At 34.3% G+C, this 20,147-nt stretch overlaps 1 protein-coding gene across 5 annotated transcripts in view; it reads right to left on the reverse strand.

Annotated features, from left to right (window-relative positions):
• The window catches only part of DMXL1 (Dmx like 1), a 136,628-nt gene that overhangs the window by 38,329 nt on the left and 78,152 nt on the right, over positions 1-20,147 (reverse strand). For 4 of the 5 annotated variants that reach the window (XM_082621188.1, XM_082621187.1, XM_082621186.1 and 1 more), the window contains 4 exons: positions 15,710-15,795; positions 14,095-14,296; positions 12,714-12,831; positions 9,448-9,510 (listed from right to left, as the gene is read on the reverse strand). In XM_082621188.1, coding sequence (XP_082477314.1) covers positions 9,448-9,510; positions 12,714-12,831; positions 14,095-14,296; positions 15,710-15,795 — 469 coding nt within the window. The remainder of the gene's footprint in view (positions 1-9,447; positions 9,511-12,713; positions 12,832-14,094; positions 14,297-15,709; positions 15,796-20,147) is intronic. The other variant, XM_082621185.1, reaches the window with a different exon arrangement.

Genomic DNA, 20,147 nt, shown 5'->3' on the forward strand with positions numbered 1-20,147 from the left:
ACATACTTAAAGTTATGAAAGGGAAAAACCTACAACCACGATTACTCTACCCAGCAAGGATCTCATTCAGATTTGATAGAGAAATTAAAACCTTTACAGACAAGCAAAAGCTGAGAGAATTCAGCACTACCAAACCAGCTGTACAACAAATGCTAAAGGAACTTCTCTAGGCAGGTAACACAAGAGAAGGAAAAGACCTACAATAACAAACCTAAAACAATTAAGAAAATGGGAATAGGAACATACATATCGATAATTACCTTAAATGTAAATGGATTAAATGCTCCAATCAAAAGACACAGACTGGCTGAATGGATACAAAAACAAGACCTGTACATATTCTGTCTACAAGAGATCCACTTCAGACCCAGGGACACATAAAGACTGAAAGTGAGGGTACAGAAAAATATATTCCATGCAAATGGAAATCAAAAGAAAGCTGGAGTAGCAATTCTCGTATCAGACAAAATAGACTTTAAAACAAAGACTTATCACAAGAGACAAAGAAGGACAATACATAATGATCAAGGGATCAATCCAAGAAGAAGATATAACAATTGTAAATATTTATGCGCCCAACATAGGAGCACCTCAATACATAAGGTAAATACTAACAGCCATAAAAGGGAAAATCAACAGTAACACAATCATAGTAGGGGACTTTAACACCCCACTTTCACCAATGGACAGATCATCCAAAATGAAAATAAATAACGAAACACATGCTTTAAATGCTACATTAAACAAGATGTACTTAATTGGTATTTATAGGACATTCCATCCAAAAACAACAGAATACGCTTTCTTCTCAAATGCTCATGGAACACTCTCCAGGATAGATCATATCTTGGGTCACAAACCAAGCCTTGGTAAATTTAAGAAAACTGAAATCGTATCAAGTACCTTTTCCGACCACAACGCTATGAGACTAGATATCAATTACAGGAAAAAATCTGTAAAATATACAAACACATGGAGGCTAAACAATACACTACTTAATAACCAAGAGATTATTGAAGAAATCAAAGAGGAAATGAAAAAATATCTAGAAACAAAGGACAATGAAAACAGGACAACCCAAATCCTATGGGATGCAGCAAAAGCAGTTCTAAGAGGGAAGTTTATAGCAATACAATCCTACCTTAAGAAACAAGAAACATCTCAAATAAACAACCTAACCTTACACCTAAAGGAATTAGAGAAAGAACAAAAAAACCCCAAAGTTAGCAGAAGGAAAGAAATCATAAAGATCAGATCAGAAATAAATGAAAAAGAAATGAAGGAAACGACAGCAAAAATCAGTAAAACTAAAAGCTGGTTCTTTGAGAAGATAAACAAAATTGATAAACCATTAGCCAGACTCATCAAGATAAAAAGGGAGAAGACTCAAATCAATAGAATTAGAAATGAAAAAGGAGAGTAACAACTGACACTGCAGAAATACAAAAGATCATGAGAGATTACTACAAGCAACTCTATGCCAATACAATGGACAACCTGGAAGAAATGGACAAATTCTTAGAAATGCACAACCTGCCAAGACTGAATCAAGAAGAAATAGAAAATATGAACAGACCAATCACAAGCGCTGAAATTGAAACTGTGATTAAAATTCTTCCAACAAACAAAAGCCCAGGACCAGATGGCTTCACAGGCGAATTCTATCAAACATTTAGAGAAGAGCTAACACCTATCCTTCTCAAACTCTTCCAAAATATAGCAGAGGGAGGAACACTGCCAAACTCATTCTACGAGGCCACCATCACCCTGATACCAAAACCAGACAAAGATGTCACAAAGTAAGAAAACTACAAGCCAATATCACTGATGAACATAGGTGCAAAAATCCTCAACAAAATGCTAGTAAACAGAATCAACAGCACATTAAAAGGATCATACACCATGATCAAGTGGGGTTTATCCCAGGAATGCAAGGATTCTTTTTTTTTTTTTTTTGCCGTACGCAGGCCTCTCACTCTTGTGGCCTCTCCTGTTGCAGAGCACAGGCTCCGGACAAACAGGCTCAGCGGCCATGGCTCACGGGCCCAGCCGCTCTGTGGCATGTGGGATCTTCCTGGACCGGGGCACGAACCCGTGTCCCCTGCATCGGCAGGCGGACTCTCAACCACTGCACCAGCAGGGAAGCCCCAAGGATTCTTCAATATACGCAAATCAATCAATGTGATAAACCATATTAACAAACTGAAGGAGAAAAACCATATGATCATCTCAATAGATGCAGAGAAAGCTTTCGACAAAATTCAACACCCATTTATGATAAAAACCCTCCAGAAAGTAGGCATAGAGGGAACTTTCCTCAACATAATAAAGGCCATATATGACAAACCCACAGCCAACATCGTCCTCAATGGTGAAAAACTGAAAGCATTTCCGCTAAGATCAGGAACAAGACAAGGTTGCCCACTCTCACCACTATTATTCAACATAGTTTTGGAAGTTTTAGCCACGGCAATCAGAGAAGAAAAAGAAATAAAAGGAATCCAAATCGGAAAAGAAGAAGTAAAGCTGTCACCGTTTGCAGTTGACATGATACTATACATAGAGAATCCGAAAGATGCTACCAGAAAACTACTAGAGCTAATCAATGAGTTTGGTAAAGTAGCAGGATACAAAATTTATGCACAGAAATCTCTTGCATTCCTATACACTAATGATGAAAAATCTGAAAGTGAAATTAATAAAACACTCCCATTTCCCACTGCAACAGAAAGAATAAAATATCTAGCAATAAACCTACCTAAGGAGACAAAAGACCTGTATGCAGAAAATTATAAGACACTGATGAAAGAAATTAAAGATGATACAAATAGATGGAGAGATATACCATGTTCTCAGATTGGAAGAATCAACGTTGTGAAAATGACTATACTACACAAACCAATCTAAAGATTCAGTGCAATACCTATCAAGCTGCCACTGGCATTTTTCACATAACTAGAACAAAAAATTTCACAATTTGTATGGAAACACAAAAGAACCCAAGTAGGCAAAGCAATCTTGAGGAAGAAAAACGGAGCTGGAGGAATCGGGCGCTCAGACTTCAGACTATACTACAAAGCTACAGTAATCAAGACAGTATGGTACTGGCACAAAAACAGAAATATAGATCTATGGAACAGGATAGAAAGCCCAGATAAACCCACGCATATATCGTCACCTTATCTTTGATTAAGGAGGGAAGAATATACAGTGGGGAAAAGACAGCCTCTTCAATAAGTGGTGCCGGGAAAACTGGACAGCTACATGTAAAAGAATGAAATTAGAACACTCTCTAACACCATACACAAAAATAAACTCAAAATGGATTAAAGACCTAAATGTAAGGCCAGACACTATCAAACTCTTAGAGGAAAAGATAGGCAGAACACTCTTTGAAATAAATCACAGCAAGATCCTTTTTGACCCACCTCCTAGAGAAATGAAAATTAAAAAAAAAATAAACAAATGGGACCTAATGAAGCTTAAAAGCTTTTGCACAGCAAAGGAAACCATAAACAAGATGAACAGACAACCCTCTGAATAGGAGAAAATATTTGTAAATGAAGCAACTGACACAGGATTAATCTCCAAAGTTTACAAGCAGCTCATGCAGCTCAATATTAAAAAAACAAACGACGCAATCCAAAAATGGGCAGAAGACTTAAATAGGCATTTCTCCAAAGAAGATATACAGACTGCCAACAAACACATGAAAGGATGCTCAACATCACTAATCATTAGAGAAATGCATATCAAAACTACAATGAGATATCATCTCACACTGGTCAGAATGGCCATCATCAAAAAATCTACAAACAATAAATACTGGAGAGGGTGTGGAGAAAAGGGAACCCTCTTGCGCTGTTGGTGGGAATGTAAACTGACACAGCCACTATGGAGAACAGTATGGAGGTTCCTTAAAAAACTAAAAATAGAACTACCATACGACCCAGCAATCCCACTACTGGGCATATACCCTGAGAAAACCATAATTCAGAAAGATTCTTGTACCACCATATTCATTGCAGCTCTATTTACAATAGCCAGGACATGGAAGCAACCTAAGTGTCCATCGACAGATGAATGGATAAAGAAGATGTGGCACATATATACAATGGAATATTACTCAGCCATAAAAGGAAACAAAACTGAGTTATTTGTAGTGAGGTGGATGGACCTCGAGTCTGTCATACAGAGTGAAGTCAGAAAGGGAAAAACAAATACCGTATGCTAACACATATATATGGAATCTAAAACAAACAAACAGAAAATGGTCATGAAGAACCTAGGGGCAAGACAGGAATAAAGACGAAGACCTACTAGAGAATGGACCTGAGGATATGGGGAGGGGGAAGGGTAAGCTGGCACAAAGTGAGAGAGTGGCATGGACATCTATACACTATCAAATGTAAAACAGATAGCTAGTGGGAAGCAGCCGCATAGCACAGAGAGATCAGCTCGGTGCTCTGTGGCCACCTGGGGGGGTGGGATGGGGAGGGTGGGAGGGAGGGAGACTCAGGAGGCCGGAGATGTCGAGAGATGTGTGTGTGTATAGCTGATTCACTGTGTTGTAGAGCAGAAACTAACACATCATTGTAGAGCAATTATACTTCAATAAAAATGTTAAAAAAAAATCACAATGAATATGGTCTTAAAGGTCTTCTTAATATAAGGTTTCAAGTCATGCTTATAAAATGTGATTGGGCTGGATAAATGAGGGAAAAAAATCCAAATATGAATGCTAAAAGAGTTTTTATGAGATTAAGCAGATAAAAAAAGTAAACAGGGCCATTGTGGTTGACATGTATACACTGATGTGTATAAAATTGATGACTAATAAGAACCTGCTATATAAAAAAAAATTAAATTAAATTAAAAAATTTAAAAAAAAGTAAACAAAGAATTACCATATGATCCAGCAATTCCACTTCAAGGTAAATACACAAAGAAGTGAAAGCAGAGACTGGAACAGATATTTGTATACCAATGTTCACAGCAGTACTACCCACAATAGTCAAAAGACTGATACAACCCAAATGCCCATTAATAGCTGAATGGATAAACAAAATGCTATATATATATATATAATGGAATATTATTTAACCTTGAAAAGAAAGGAAATTCTGAAACATGCTACGAAATGGATGAACCCTGAAGGTGTTACACTAAATGAAATAAGCCAGTCACAAAAGTACAAATATTGTACGATTCCACTTATATAGGTACCTAGGGAAGTAAAATATATAGACAGAAAGTAAAATGGTAATTGGCTGGGGCTGGGGGGAGGAGCAGCATAAATGGAGAACTACTGTTTAATAGGTAAAGAGTTTCAGTTTAGGAAGATGAAGACGTTCTGGGGACGGATGGTAGTGATGGTTGCAAAACCATGTGAATGTACTTAATGTTACTGAACTGTATACTTAAAATGATTTAACCGTTAAATTTTATACATATATTTTACCACTTTTTTTTTTTTTTTTTTTTTTTTTTTTTTGCGGTACGTGGGCCTCTCAGTGCTGTGGCCTCTCCCGCCGTGGAGCACAGGCTCCGGACGCGCAGGCCCAGCGGCCACGGCCCACGGGCCCAGCTGCTCCACGGCACGCGGGACCCTCCCAGACCGGGGCACGAATCCGCGTCCCCCGCATTGGCAGGCGGACCCCCAACCACCGCGCCACCAGGGAAGCCCTTTACCACAATTTTTAAAAAAGGAAATTTTTTGTGGAAACTGATCTGAATAGTGTCTGGGTTCCACAAAGCTTCCCTTAGGAGTGAAGTAGGGAATAGTACTAACAGACTAACTCCAGGATTCTACTACTATTTCAATTAAAGCAGCAGCATGTTTAAAACTATCAACTCTCATTTTACATTATTAGTAAATAAGACTTCAAGGGTGGAATGAGCTCAGTGTCACAGAACAGGTCTATAGAAAAGCTGTACTCCAGGTCTCATTAGTTGTTTTCAGTTATTAAGACTTTCTACAATATAAAGCTGTATGCCTGGAGTACTTCAGCACTACTCTAACGATATAATAAAACAAACATGAAGATGAGATCTAAAGACTATCAAAGGCATACTAGAAAGAAATGGGAAGCAGTCAGATGAATATAAAATGACACCAATACCCAAAGTATTAGGGAATATAAATACTAAGAAATAATTTTGTTTTCAAGATTATAGCAGAGAAATGAGAGGTAATATCACTATAGATTCTACTGTGTATTAAAAGGATAAGGGAATATTATGCATAACTTTACACCAATAAATATGACAACGGAAATGAAGCAGATAAATTTCTTGAAAGGTATGGACTACCAAAAGCTCACTCAAGAAGAAACAGAAAACCTGAACTGCTCTATATCTGTTAAAGGAACTGAAGTTGTAGATTTAAAAACTCCAGGCCCAGATAATTTCTCTGGTGAATTCTACCAAACACTTAAAGAAGAAATAATACTGATTCTACACAAATTCTTCCAAACAATTAAAAGGAGAGAACAGTTTCCAACTCACTCTGTGACGCCAGCATTTGTTTAAAAAAAAAAACACTCACACACACACACACCCACCCACGCACGAAAAAAAAAAGATAAAACAAAACCCCCAAAAATATTAAAAGAAACTAAAAACCAGTATCTTTAGTAAACACAGGTACAAAAATTCTTAACAAAAATTTTAACAAATCAAATCTAATTAATATATAAAAAATATAACACATCATGGCCATATGGTTCTTACCCTGGGAATGCAAACTTGATTTAACATCAAACAAAGCCATCAATCTATTTATCCATATTAACAGACTAAAAGCAGAAAAACCATATGATCATCTCAACAGGAGAAAAAAAAAAGCATTTGACAAATTCCAACATCCATGCCTGATTAAAAACTCCCAACAACCTGAAAAAAAGAAACTTCTTCAATCTTATGAAGGGCATCTACAAAAACCTTACAGATAACATCATACTTGATGACAAAAGACTGCATGCTTTCCCCCCAAGATCAGGAACAAGATTAAAATGTCTGTTTTCACCATTTCTATTCAATACTAGACTGGAAGTTCTAGTCAGTGCAGTAAGATAGTAGGGTATTAGCCTAAAGATAAACAAATAGATCAATGGTCCAAAATAGAGTCCAGAAATAAACTTCCAGATATATATCAATTGACTTTTTAAAAGAGAGAAGGGCAATGCAGTGGAGGAAAGGATAATCAAAGTGGTGGAACAACTGATACACAGATTAAAAAAAAAAAGTAACTACAATACACCGTATTAAAAAATTAACTGAAACTGGGTCATAGGCCTAACTATGACTATAAAACATCAACAAAGCAGGAGAAAATCTTTGTGACATTAGGTTAGGCAAAATTCTTATAGAAAGAAAATCCATACACAGCACAAATTTTGATGAGGTCCAATGTATCAATTAAGAACTTGCTGCAGTTTAAAAGAACTTGTAAAGAGAATGAAAAGACAAGAAATCATCTAAGAGGAAATATTTTAAAATCACATATCTGATTTGTATTTAAAAAATATAAGGAACTGTTGAAACTCAACTAAGAAAGCATACAACCCTATAAAAAACAGACACAACATCTGAAAAGACACTTCAACCAAAAAGTTACACAAATGGCAAATAAGCACATGATTAAGATGCTTAATGCAAATTAAATCCATAACAAACTACCATTACACATCTACTAGAATGGCTAAAATAAAAAGGCTGACCATACTAAGTACTGGTGAGAATGCTAAGCAACTGATTTCATATACTGTCGCTGAGAATGTAAAATGGTACAATGGAAAATACTTAAGCAGTTCCTTAAAAAGTTAACCATACACCTACACTATGATTCAGTCATTCCATTCCTAGGCATCTACACAAGAGAAATGAAAGTATATGCCCACACAAAGAAACTTGTGCATGAATATGGTAAGTAGTCTTATTTGAAACAGCCCCAAAATGGTAACAGCTCTAGTGTTCATCAACAGGTAAATGGACAAACTGGTATTGCCATACAATGAATATAATTCAGTGATAAAAAGGAATGAACTACTGAAATATACAATATGGAAGAATCTCAAAATAATTATGCTAAGAGAAAGGACACAGGGAAAAAAAGACATACTGTATGATTCTATTTACATAAAATTCAAGAAAATGCAAACTAATCAGTAATGTCAGGAAGCAAATTGGTAGTTGCCTGAGAGAAAGAGGGCAAAGGTAGGAAGGGAGAAGGAAGGAATTAAAGTTTTGAGGTTGATGGATATATTCATTATCTTGATTGTGATGATGGCTTCACCAATGTATACATATGTCAAAGTTGACCAAACTCTACACTTTAATAAATATGTGCAGTTACTTTAAGTCAGGTATACCTAACAAACCTGTTTAAAATAAAACTGTAGCAGATGGATTGGAAAATTCTGGCCAAAAATGGTTATGATGTTAACCAAACAGAATGACTGACTTTTGATGTAGTGTGATGACTACAGAAATACAACATTCTAATTATTAACATTTTATAAAATCTGTCAAAAGAAAAGTCTTAGGATAAGAATTCATGATAATGTACAGACTATAATAATTAATGATTACCCAGGCAAAGAATATTGTTAACTGATTAAAAGTCTGAATTACATTCCCTCAAAACTTCTGAAGGCCATTAGAAATTTCCAAAGTATGGACAGCATATATTTACTTTGCCAAAGTTTTAGTTAAAATATACACTTTATATCAAATCAGTCTTTTTAAACTAATTGCATAGAATCCTTTGGGAAAGAAAAAGAAGTGGAAATTAGTAGCCTTAAAAAAAATATTTTGAGAAATCATTTCCCTAAAAATTACTCTGTTGAGATTGTCTTAAAATAAGAATATGAAACATATAAATTTAACACCAACCTACTAAAAGTTGTATTTGAATGTTTGATCACAGAACATCTGGGAGTTATTTTATGATTGTACAAATTCTCATCCTTTCTGCTCTTATTCTCAAGTACTCTGAGTACTTACTATGCATAAGGCAATGTGCTATATGCTACTGGAACCAGTAAAACAAAGGCTACATAATAGTATTTGATATATTTCAAGTAATTTACATCATAGGAGAGAATTTTAACTTCAAAACTGATACTTTCAGAAACAGAATACTACTATACTTCTATAATACCTACTGTAATTACATTTTATTAAGAACCTTAGTTTTATTTACTCAGAAAAATCTGCAGCCAAAATAGGATACATTCAACTCCCTTTAAAACTGCATTGTCTTAATAACAAAACAGAAACAATTTTTATGATTGTAATATTTAACTTGTTAAAAAAAGAGTAATTTGAGGGAATAGTAATTTAATTGCATTAGAAACAAAGTCCAGTCCAAAACTAAAATGCAAACACTTTGTTTTTCTTGTTAAAGAATGCAATTTCTAACTTCAGTTGAATGATATTTTGTACCTTATTGATGTTTGGCTCCTCCATCATAGAATTTTTGATGGTTTCACAGCTGTCCTCTAATGACTTCATCAAGAAAGAATAACCACATGACAAAGAGTAAGGATGAGATGTAACATGCAAAATACTGGGGATATTTTTTAAAATTTTATTTTTAACTAAATTTACTAAAAAACAACACTGGACTGAGTTATTATTTTTTAAATTTCATATATTTTAAAAGAAGCATGTGTGGGGATGCATGATTGGGGGTTGGGGAAAACTTAATCCGTCGGAACTCCTTAACTATCACTATAAATTTTATTCTATTTCCTAAGAAATTTTTACCCACTTAACTCATTTGAAACGTTGACATTAAAGCAAGATTGAGCCCAAAGTACTTTATACTATACATTTCAGAGCTACTAGTGCCAGAGTACTATCAACTGAAAATTAAAGTCAAATTGTTTTCTTACACACTATTACGTCTTGTCTCCATTATGATTCCTCAAGGAAGACCTCCTGATTAGAAAATTTTTGATTCCTAGGTTTCTAATTCTCTCCTTCTCTTGATTTAGCCAGAACCAGTCAATAAAATGCTTGGAGACACGTATCATTTTTAAAAGGGGATATTAGCACTTGTTAAAGAAAGATATGTTTCAAGATCTTTAATTCTCAGAAAATGAAAAAAAAAACAAACAGAAAAAGGCATTGGGGATAAAAATGACAGCTGCCAAGCATTTTTTTTTGTTGGTTATGATTCAGATATAGTCTATTTGCAGCTATCTATACTTTACTTCCAAATAAGCACAAACAGGAAAGAACTTCTATTTTAAAAATGCATGTGCCAGCAAACTACATTATATACGAAAAGAAAAGAACTGAGGATACACCAGGATTTTAATGTCAGATGAAGAAAACGTCATTTCCAAACATGTAAAGGAATAAAGAAAACAGCAGCATTCTCAAAATACTCTCCAACATCTCCCACTGAAAATTCAAGGCCTATCACACATTTATTAATATTTCCTAACCATCTGAAAAGTCAGTGACTTGGGCTCAACTATTTAAGTATAATCATCATTTTATAAAGCAGAGAAATGGAAGGTAATTTTGTTAATACCACAAAAAGGCTGGTCAACTTTCCAGTAAAGATTAAATAACTTTGTACCAACTCTATAAAGTTAATATTTTATTTAATTCCATCTAATCTATGTTTTACTACATAAAATTTTTCTTTTCATATTTCCTTTATCAAAATGTCACTATCATCATCAAGAATAAAACAACAAAGTAGTAACAATAAATTTCTAATAACTACCATTAATCACGCCAGGTTTTAAATAAGTTAAATCTGCTAATCAAAGTACTGTAAGGTATATCATATTCATTTTGGAGATTAAAAAAAACTAAAATCGGAGAAAATATTTAGCTTAATGATAGCTATAAAACTTTCAGTGCAACATTCATATTCATGCTTCTGATTAAAATAATTACAATACAAAAATAACTAAAATTTTCTTAAGATATCATGAAACTCCTATGAAAACTAAGATTAAAACAGCAGAGGAATTTAACAGGTATAGTTGTACTCATTTATCCATTATCCTTCCATATGCATTCTGGCTTGGTTATGCTCCTCTATTTCCTTAATGACTCTATTTCCTGAATCAACTAGACAATCCGGTGGTAAACTAGTTTTCTGTTTTGTTTTGAGAAAGATTTCATTTCCCAAATGCACTAAATATATCAGCAGTGGAGAAATGTTTTTATCTTCATAACTATATTAATCAAATATGGCAACGGTTTTTAAAAAATGATTTTGTACTTAAAATTACTATGCCATATTTGCATGTTCATATTACAAGGTGCATCAAAGAAATCAAAGAAGTAATAACAAGCAGAGTGAACATGCTATTTATACAGAATGCAGCAGTGCTTCATATACCATTATTAGGATGCTTTAACTTGAAATAAATTATTTTAGGCAAAAGTATATTTAAAATAAGAAACATTACCTCAGCAGTAAACATATTATAGTTACTCTGACACTCTTATCTAGCACATTCATTTTTAATTTTATTTATCCAAAAAATTTCTTAAACTGTTTTAAAGGGAATTCATATACTAAATATTTAAGATATATCTGACATAGGTTAAAAAAATACATTAATTTGTATTATATCTAATTGTATCTATTGTTTGCCTAGATTTCAATGTTATACTAAGGTACACATGTCAAAAGTCTTCTAAGTTATTAGCAAGAACACTATATATTTTGTTTCCTGACTTGGCTATTCAAATATATTTACCCAATTAGTCAAATAGTAAATAACAACACATGCAGTTGCCTCTTACAAATTAGTTCTTAAACTGAGAGACAATGAGATATATGTAATTTTCCTTTTTCAATAAGGTTAGATGCCATCTTGCTTTTTGCTAACTTGTCTATTAAGAAGCCATTCTATTTCCTTATTTTTCTAACTAAAATATCTTCCTTTTCTCCTCCCACTTCAACAACTGCAAAGCTTGCTTTTAAATTAGTTCAGTGCTTGTCAAAGTGTGATCCACAAACCAGCCAAGCCGCCAGGCTTGAACTCTTTGTTACTGATCCATGAGAAGATAAGGAATTAACTGCATCACTAAGTCCACTGTTTAATTTATCTAAAACTTTTTAATAGCAAAACTATTTCAAAGAAGAGGCAATATGTTAATTTATATTCCAGTACAGGTTCCCCATATCATCAAACTGGACTTACCAGTAGCACTGCACTAAATGAGAAAAATAATCTGTATGATAATAACATCAAGGTATAATCAACCAATTACAGTATAATTATAAATTAATTTCAGTCTGTAAAATTTTACTAAGAAGTATAATCAATACAAAAAAAGGAAAATGTACATATTTGAAATGTTTGCAGTATACAAACCTAGTTTCAATGAAACTTCTAAGATAAACTTTATCACATGAAAATGATGGGAAATTTCCACTTTGCCTCTTAAAATGGTAATCATGACAACTCAAAACCAGGAAACAAGACAAAAAATCTTAAGTCAAACAGTATCTTTTTGGGAAAAAAAGTCCCAAATACATCTGAATTAGTTACTTTAAGTTAAATTGGTTAGGAAAATACTGACCCTCTCGTTTTCTATGTATTAACTACATAATACATGTTTATGACATAATGAGTTTTTAAAAAATCTGTAAAATGCAACTTATTCTTTATAGTTAAAAATACAAAAGACTTTAATAATAAAATAGCAAACAAGTTTTAATTTATACAGACCTCATTTAGACACCTTTTCTTTGTGAATATATTTCTGATAAAGGTTTCTTGAATTTCTTCCTGCTTTACCAAGTACTGCCAAAGTCTCTTCACAGACAGTGACAGATGGTGTTTAGATCTACAGAGAGACAATATATTTCATCATACACTTCAGAGATTTCTGGTTAATCTGACTATATTTCCTTGGGGCTATATGAATGTTTATAATAATAAATTAACTAGAATCAGACCACATCATCTACGGTAGCAATCAGCAAACATTTTCTTAAAAGAGATAGTAAATATTTCAGGCTTTGTGGGCCATATGGTCTCTCCCCCAACTACTTAACTTCACCACTGAAGTGGGAAAGCAACCATAGGTAATACTAAAATGAAAGGGTGTGGCTGTAATCCACAAAACTTTATTTACAATGCAGAAGGAGAGTGGATTTGGCCCCATAGGATGCAGTTTGCTGACCTTTAACCTAAGAACATAAGATCTAACAAAAGAGGTATGCTTCCTACAAAAGATCTAGAAGCAAAACTACTCAAAATGCTGTTTGTGAACACATACTGGACCATGAACTCTGTTACTGATGTGCAGTGAGGTAAGAGCCCATGAAAGAATGTAAATCAACTATGTCACTAAGCCACTAAGTACACTGTTTAGTTCAGTTAACATTTTTTGTAGTAAGACTTTCTTAACGAAGCAAGCAATGAATTGATTTACCTCTTGGTGCAAATGCTTTATCTCCTCATGTACAGTAAAACAGTTTGCTAACTAGCTATTCCAAATAGCTCTGCTCCAACGCAGGTGTCAGAAAACACTGGCCCATGGCTCAAATCCAGCCTACCTTTCATATTCAAAAATAAAGTTTATTGACATTACTATATTTAGAATAGATAAGCAACAAGGACCTACTGTATAGCACAGGGAACTTGTCTCAATATTCTGTAATAGCCTAAATGGGAAAAGAATTCAAAAAAGAATGGATACTTACATGGGTATAACTGAATCACTTTCCTGTACACCTGTAACTAACACATCACTGTTAATCAACTACACTCCAATATAAAATAAAGATTAAAAAAAAGTTTATTGGATCATAGCCATGCCCATTCATTTCCTGTCTATGGTTGCTTTCACTCTACAATGGCAGAGTTGAATAGCTGCAAAAAGGATTGTAGGGCCAGTAAAGTCTAAAATATTTACTATATGAACCTTTGCAAGAAATGTTTGCTAACATCCGGACTACAATATGCATCACACAAAGACACAGATATGAGCCTAGAACAGCAAATTAAATATTGAAGTACTAAAATATTTTTTCTTTAAACACCACCTGATGACATTCTGATTTAATAAAACTCGTATTAGAACAGTACTCATATGAAACCCTACTTGAAAGGAGTATTTGTAGGTTCCAGCAAAGCTTTGTGGCGGAGAATTGCAGGACCTGCAGACACACTCTCTTCAGAGGTATGACTTGCGATATAGTTTTGAGGTGGCCCCCCATGGATTTCAAGTCGTCGGAGAAGAACTTGTTCCCAACACTGAAGAGTTTTTAGAACGGCATGACAAAGTGGTGAACTAACTGGAAGCTCTATAAAGAGAAAATCAAATTGACCCACATTTATCTTCTGCAGTAAAATGCTATATTCAATGTAGAGAATAAGATATAAACACACATTTTGGCAGAGGCGATGTGAAAGAGAGGTGAGCACAGAAATCCAGAGGATTGAAAAGAATGTCATAAATCTGTATAGCATTTCAACATAATTAGTGGCCTAGGACAACAGAAAAAAAGGGCAATCTAGGTCAAAATTACATCATACCTTTACTACTAGAACTTGGAATAACATTTGTGACTTGTGATTTAAATAACTGCCATAGTGGTTAAGAATCCGCCTACCAATGCATGGGACATGGGTTTGAGCCTCAGTCCAGGAAGATCCCACACGCTGTGGAGCAACTAAGCTCATGCGCCACAACTACTGAGCCTGCACTCTAGAACCTGCGAGCCACAACTGCTGAGGCCTGTGCGCCTGGAGCCCGTGCTCTGCAACAGGAGAAGCCACCGCAGTGAGGGGCCCACTCACGGCAACGAAGAGTAGCCCCCGCTCACCGCAACTAGAGAAAGCCGCGCACAGCAGCAAGGACCCAACACAGCCAAAAATAAATAAAATAAATAAATAAATAAATAAATAACTGCTATAGCAACCACTGCTTTTGACTTTAATTTTGCACAAAAAATGTACCTGAATATTATAAAAATATGTTTGGGAGGAAAATTAATTGCTTTAAGTCTTTGTATCAGCCCAATTTATGTACAGCACATAGCTAGACTTCTTTTGAAAATTAAAATAATATACAAGGTAAAAAAAGTGAAATAATACTTATTACAAAACTCAGCATTTTCCAGTTCTACACTTTCATACTGCTGAATCCTGATCCCCCTTTCAACTTTTAGCTATTCCTGCTGTTTACCTTCAAAAATCTAAATAATATGCTTATGATTTTTTTCTATTTTAGAAATGATCTACTGATTTACTACTATGAAATATGAGAATAAACTTCCCCTCTCTCCATCATTCCAATACAATCCATAATAACTTTGGGTTAGATTGATAATTTAGTGTCTACTTTGTTTTATATATATGTAAATAGAGATCACAGCTGAACTACTTGGTATACTATCATGCCCCTTTCTTTCCTGTAAAATCTTTTTCTCCCTCAGAGTTAATAATTACTAAATTTTTGCTTTTGTTTAGTTTCCTACGTGTCTACAACTATTAAATCTCCAACACCTTGGCTAGAGCTATAAACCCAGTCTCAATACAGTCAATCACATCAGCTTCAGATTCCCTGCTTTCTTGGACCCTATCCTCCTAAAAGCACCTAAAAATATGATAGACCCATAGGAAGTTACTAAACGTTTTCTCCACTACTTGAAAAAAATACAAATAAGTCAATCAAAAGCAATGGCAATATAAGTTCATGTTAAGCTATTTATTACCTGCAAGATCATGACCTGCAAAGGGATAGAAAGTCTTCAAACTGCTGAGCACCAACTGCACCATTGCCAAACGCATCAATGACCAACTAAAAACAAAGCAACAGTAGATCTGTTAAAAATTTACTTAGGGATTGAGAAGACTACACACTCTTTATTCCAACAATTCACTACCAGGAATCTACCCTGAAGATATACCTCCACAAAAACAAAACAATACATGCATGCAGTTACTCATGTCAGCATTATCTAGAACAGCAAAAGAGTAGAAACAACCAAATTACCCATCAGAGTAATTGTAATAGTTGAATAACTAGCTCTGAATCATGGAATATTTTAGGGTAGCCAAAAGGATGTCTAAATGTTAATATGGAGTGAACCCCAGCACGTATTAATAAATAAAAAGCAAGTTATAAACATTATATATAGTATGCTACCTGCTACCTTCTGTGCAAGAAAGCAGCGGAAATAAATTTTACACACACACACCCTTATTTTTGAAAACAGAAGGATAAACCAGAAACTAATAAGTATCTGTAAAGGGTGTAGAGGAGGACTCAAGTGGAAGGGATATGAGACTTCAGATTTTATATTTTTATACAGATTTCCTTTTTTTAATTAAAAAAAGATACTTAGGCATTTTTTTTTCAAGCAAAAAATTTATTTCTTAGAGCACTGATTTTTTACTACTCTAAATTGTGGTAAAATACATATGACATCTTAACTACCTTTAAGTGTACAGTTCAGTGACATTAAGTACATTCATATTGTGCAGCCACTACCACCATCCATTTCCAGAATTCTTTTCATCTTGAAAAACTGAAACTCTATAACCATTAAACAATAACTTCCCATTTTCCCCATCTCCTAGGCCCTGGCAACCAGCATTCTACTTTCTGTCTCTATGAATTTGACTATTCTAGGTATCTTACATAAGTGGAATTATACAAGCATTTGTCTTTTTGTGCCTGGTTTATTTTACCTAGCAAAATGTCCTCAAGATTCATCCATATTGTAGCATGTGTCAGAATTTCCATCCTTTTAAAGGCTGAATAATATTCTACTCTATGTATCTACTACATTCTTTACTGCATTCAATTTGCTGACAGACACCTGAGTTGCAATTACCCCTTGGCTATTATGAATAATGCTATTATGAGCATGGGTGTACTACTACCAGTTCAACACCTGCTTTCAACTTCTTGTGCTATATATCCAGAAGGGAAAGCTGGGTCACATGGTAATTCTACTTTTAATTTTTGAGGAACTGTCATACTGTTTTCCACAGTGGTTGCACCAGTTCACATTCCTACCAACAGTGCACAAGGGTTTCAATCTCTCCACACCCTTGCCAACATTGTGATTTTCTGTTTTTTTTGATAATAGCCAATCTAATGGGTGTGAGGGGATCTTTCATTGTGGTTTTTATTTGTATTTCCTCAATAATCTGTGATAGTGAGAATCTTTTCATGTGCTTATTTTGAAAAGTATCTGTTCAACTTATTTGCCCATTTTTAATTGGGTTATTTGGGTTATTTTGTTGTTGAGTTACACAGATTGACTTTTGAGCCATGTAAATATTCCATATATTCAAAAAAACAAAATCAGGTTAACACAGGACACCAGCAAATAAAAATCTCATACTGATACCAACACCAGACAAAGACATCACAAAAAAGGAAAATTACAGGCCAATATCACTGATGAACATAGACACAAAAATCCTCAACAAAATACTAGCAAATCAAATCCAACAACACATTAAAAGGATCATATACCATGATCAAGTGGGATTTATCCCAGGGATGCAAGGATACTTCAGTATACGCAAGGATACTTCAATATACGCAAATCAATCAATGTGATACACCACATTAACAAACTAAAAAATAAAAACCATATGATCATCTCAATAGACACAGAAAAAGCTTTTGACAAAATTCAACACCCATTTATGATAAAAACTCTCCAGAAAAGTGGGCATAGAGAGAACATATCTCAACATAATAAAGGCCATATATGACAAACCTACAGCTAACGTCACACTCAATGGTGAAATGCTGAAAGCATTTCCTCTAACATTAGGAATAAGACAAGGATGCCCACTCTTGCCACTTTTATTCAACATAGTTTTGGAAGTCCTAGCTACAGCAATCAAAGAAGAAAAAGAAACAAAAGGAATCCAAATTGGAAAAGAAGTAGTAAAACTGTCACTATTTGCACATGACATGATACTACACATAGAAAATCCTAAAGATGCTAACAGAAAACTACTAGAGCTTGTCAATGAATTTGGTAAAGTTGCAGCATACAAAATTAATACACAGAAATCTCTTGCATTCCTATACACTAACAATGAAAGATCAGAAAGAGAAATTAAGGAAACAATCCCATTTACCATCTCATCAAAAGAATAGACTACCTAGCAATAAACCTACCTAAGGAGGCAAAAGACCTGTACTCAGAAAACTATAAGATACTGATGAAAGAAATTAAAGAAGACACAAACAGATGGAGAGATATACCATGTTTTTGGATTGGAAGAATCAATATTGTCAAAATGACCATACTACCCAAAGTAATCTACAGACAGTGCAATCCCTATCAAATTACCAATAACATTTTTCACAGAATCAGAACAGAAATTTTACAATTTGTATAGAAACACAGAAGACCTCGAATAGCCAAAGCAATCCTGAGAGAGAAAGACGGAGCTGGAGGAATCACACTCCCTGACTTCAGACTATACTATGAAGCTACCGTAATCAAAACAGTATGGTACTGGCACAAAGACTGACATACAGATCAATGGAACAGGATAGAGAGCCCAGAGATAAACCCACCCATCTATGGTCACCTAGTCTACGAGTAAGGAGGCAAGAATATACAATGGAGAAAAGACGGTCTCTTCAATAAATGGTGCTGAGAAAACTGGACAGCTATATGTAAAATAATGAAATTAGAACATTCTCAAATACCATACACAAAAACATACTCAAAATGGATTAAAGACCTAAATGTAAGGCAGGATACTATAAAACTATGAGAGGAAAACAAAGGCAGAACAATCTCTCATATAAATTGCAGCAAGATCTTTTTGACTCATTGCCAAGAGTAGTGAAAATAAAACCAAAAATAAACAAATGGGACCTCATTAAACTTAAAAGCTTTTGCACAGCAAAGGAAACCATAAACAAAACAAAAAGACAACCCTCAGAATGGGAGAAAATACTTGCAAACTAAGTGGCCAACAAGGGATTAATCTCTAAAATATCAAACAGCTCATGCAGCTCAATATCAAAAAAATAAACCCAATCAAAAAATGGGTGGAAAATCTAAATTGACATTTCTCCAAAGAAGACATACAGATGGCGAAAAAGCACATGAAAAGATGCTCAACACTGCTAATTATTAGAGAAATGCAAATCAAAACTACAATGAGGAATCACTTCACACTGATCAGAAGAGCCATCATCAAAAAATCTACAAACAATAAATGCTGGAGAGGGTGGGGAGAAAAGGGAACCCTTGTACACTGTTGGTGGGAAACGTAGATTGGTAAATTGATAGTCACTATGGCGAACAGTATGAAGGTTCTTTAAAAAACTAAAAGTAGAGCTACTATACCATGATCCAGCAATTCCACTCCTGGGCATATATCTGGAGAAAACTATCATTTGAAAAGATACATGCACCCCAACGTTCATTGTAGCACTATTTACAATAGCCAGGACATGGAAGCAACCTAAATGTCCATTGAGAGAGGAATGGATAAAGAAGATGTGGAACATATATACAATGGAATATTACTCAGCCACAAAAAAGGAATGAAATAATGCCATTTGCAGCGACATGGATGGACCTAGAGACTGTCATACTGAGTGAAGTAAATCAGACAAAGACAAATATTATATGATATCGCTTATATGTGGAATCTAAAACAATAGTACAAATGGACGTATTTACAAAACAGAAATATAAAGTCACAGATGTAGAAAACAAACTTATGGTTACCAAGGTGAAAAAGGATAAAGCAGGGGAGGGATAAATTGGGAGACTGAGATTGACATATACAGACTACTATATATAAAACAGATAACTAATAAGAACCTACTGTATAGCACAGGGAACTCTACTCAATACTCTGTAATGACCTAAATGGGAAAAGAATCTAAAAGAGTGGATATATGTATATGTATAACTGATTCCCTTTGCTGTACAGCAGAAACTAACATAACACTGCAAATCAACTATACTCCAATAAAAATTAATTTTTAAAAAATCTCATAAAAACTTTTCTTTTCGATAAAGGAGTACTTCATTTTCCCTAATATACTTACTTGTTTCTTTTGGAAAATTTATATTTTTCTATCACACAATTAACATACCATGTCATAATAAAATATATATACCTTTCAGATACAAACAACATATCATACTA

Source organism: Mesoplodon mirus (genome assembly GCF_964341445.2).
Source record: "Mesoplodon mirus genome assembly, chromosome: 5".
NCBI lineage: Eukaryota > Metazoa > Chordata > Mammalia > Artiodactyla > Ziphiidae > Mesoplodon > Mesoplodon mirus.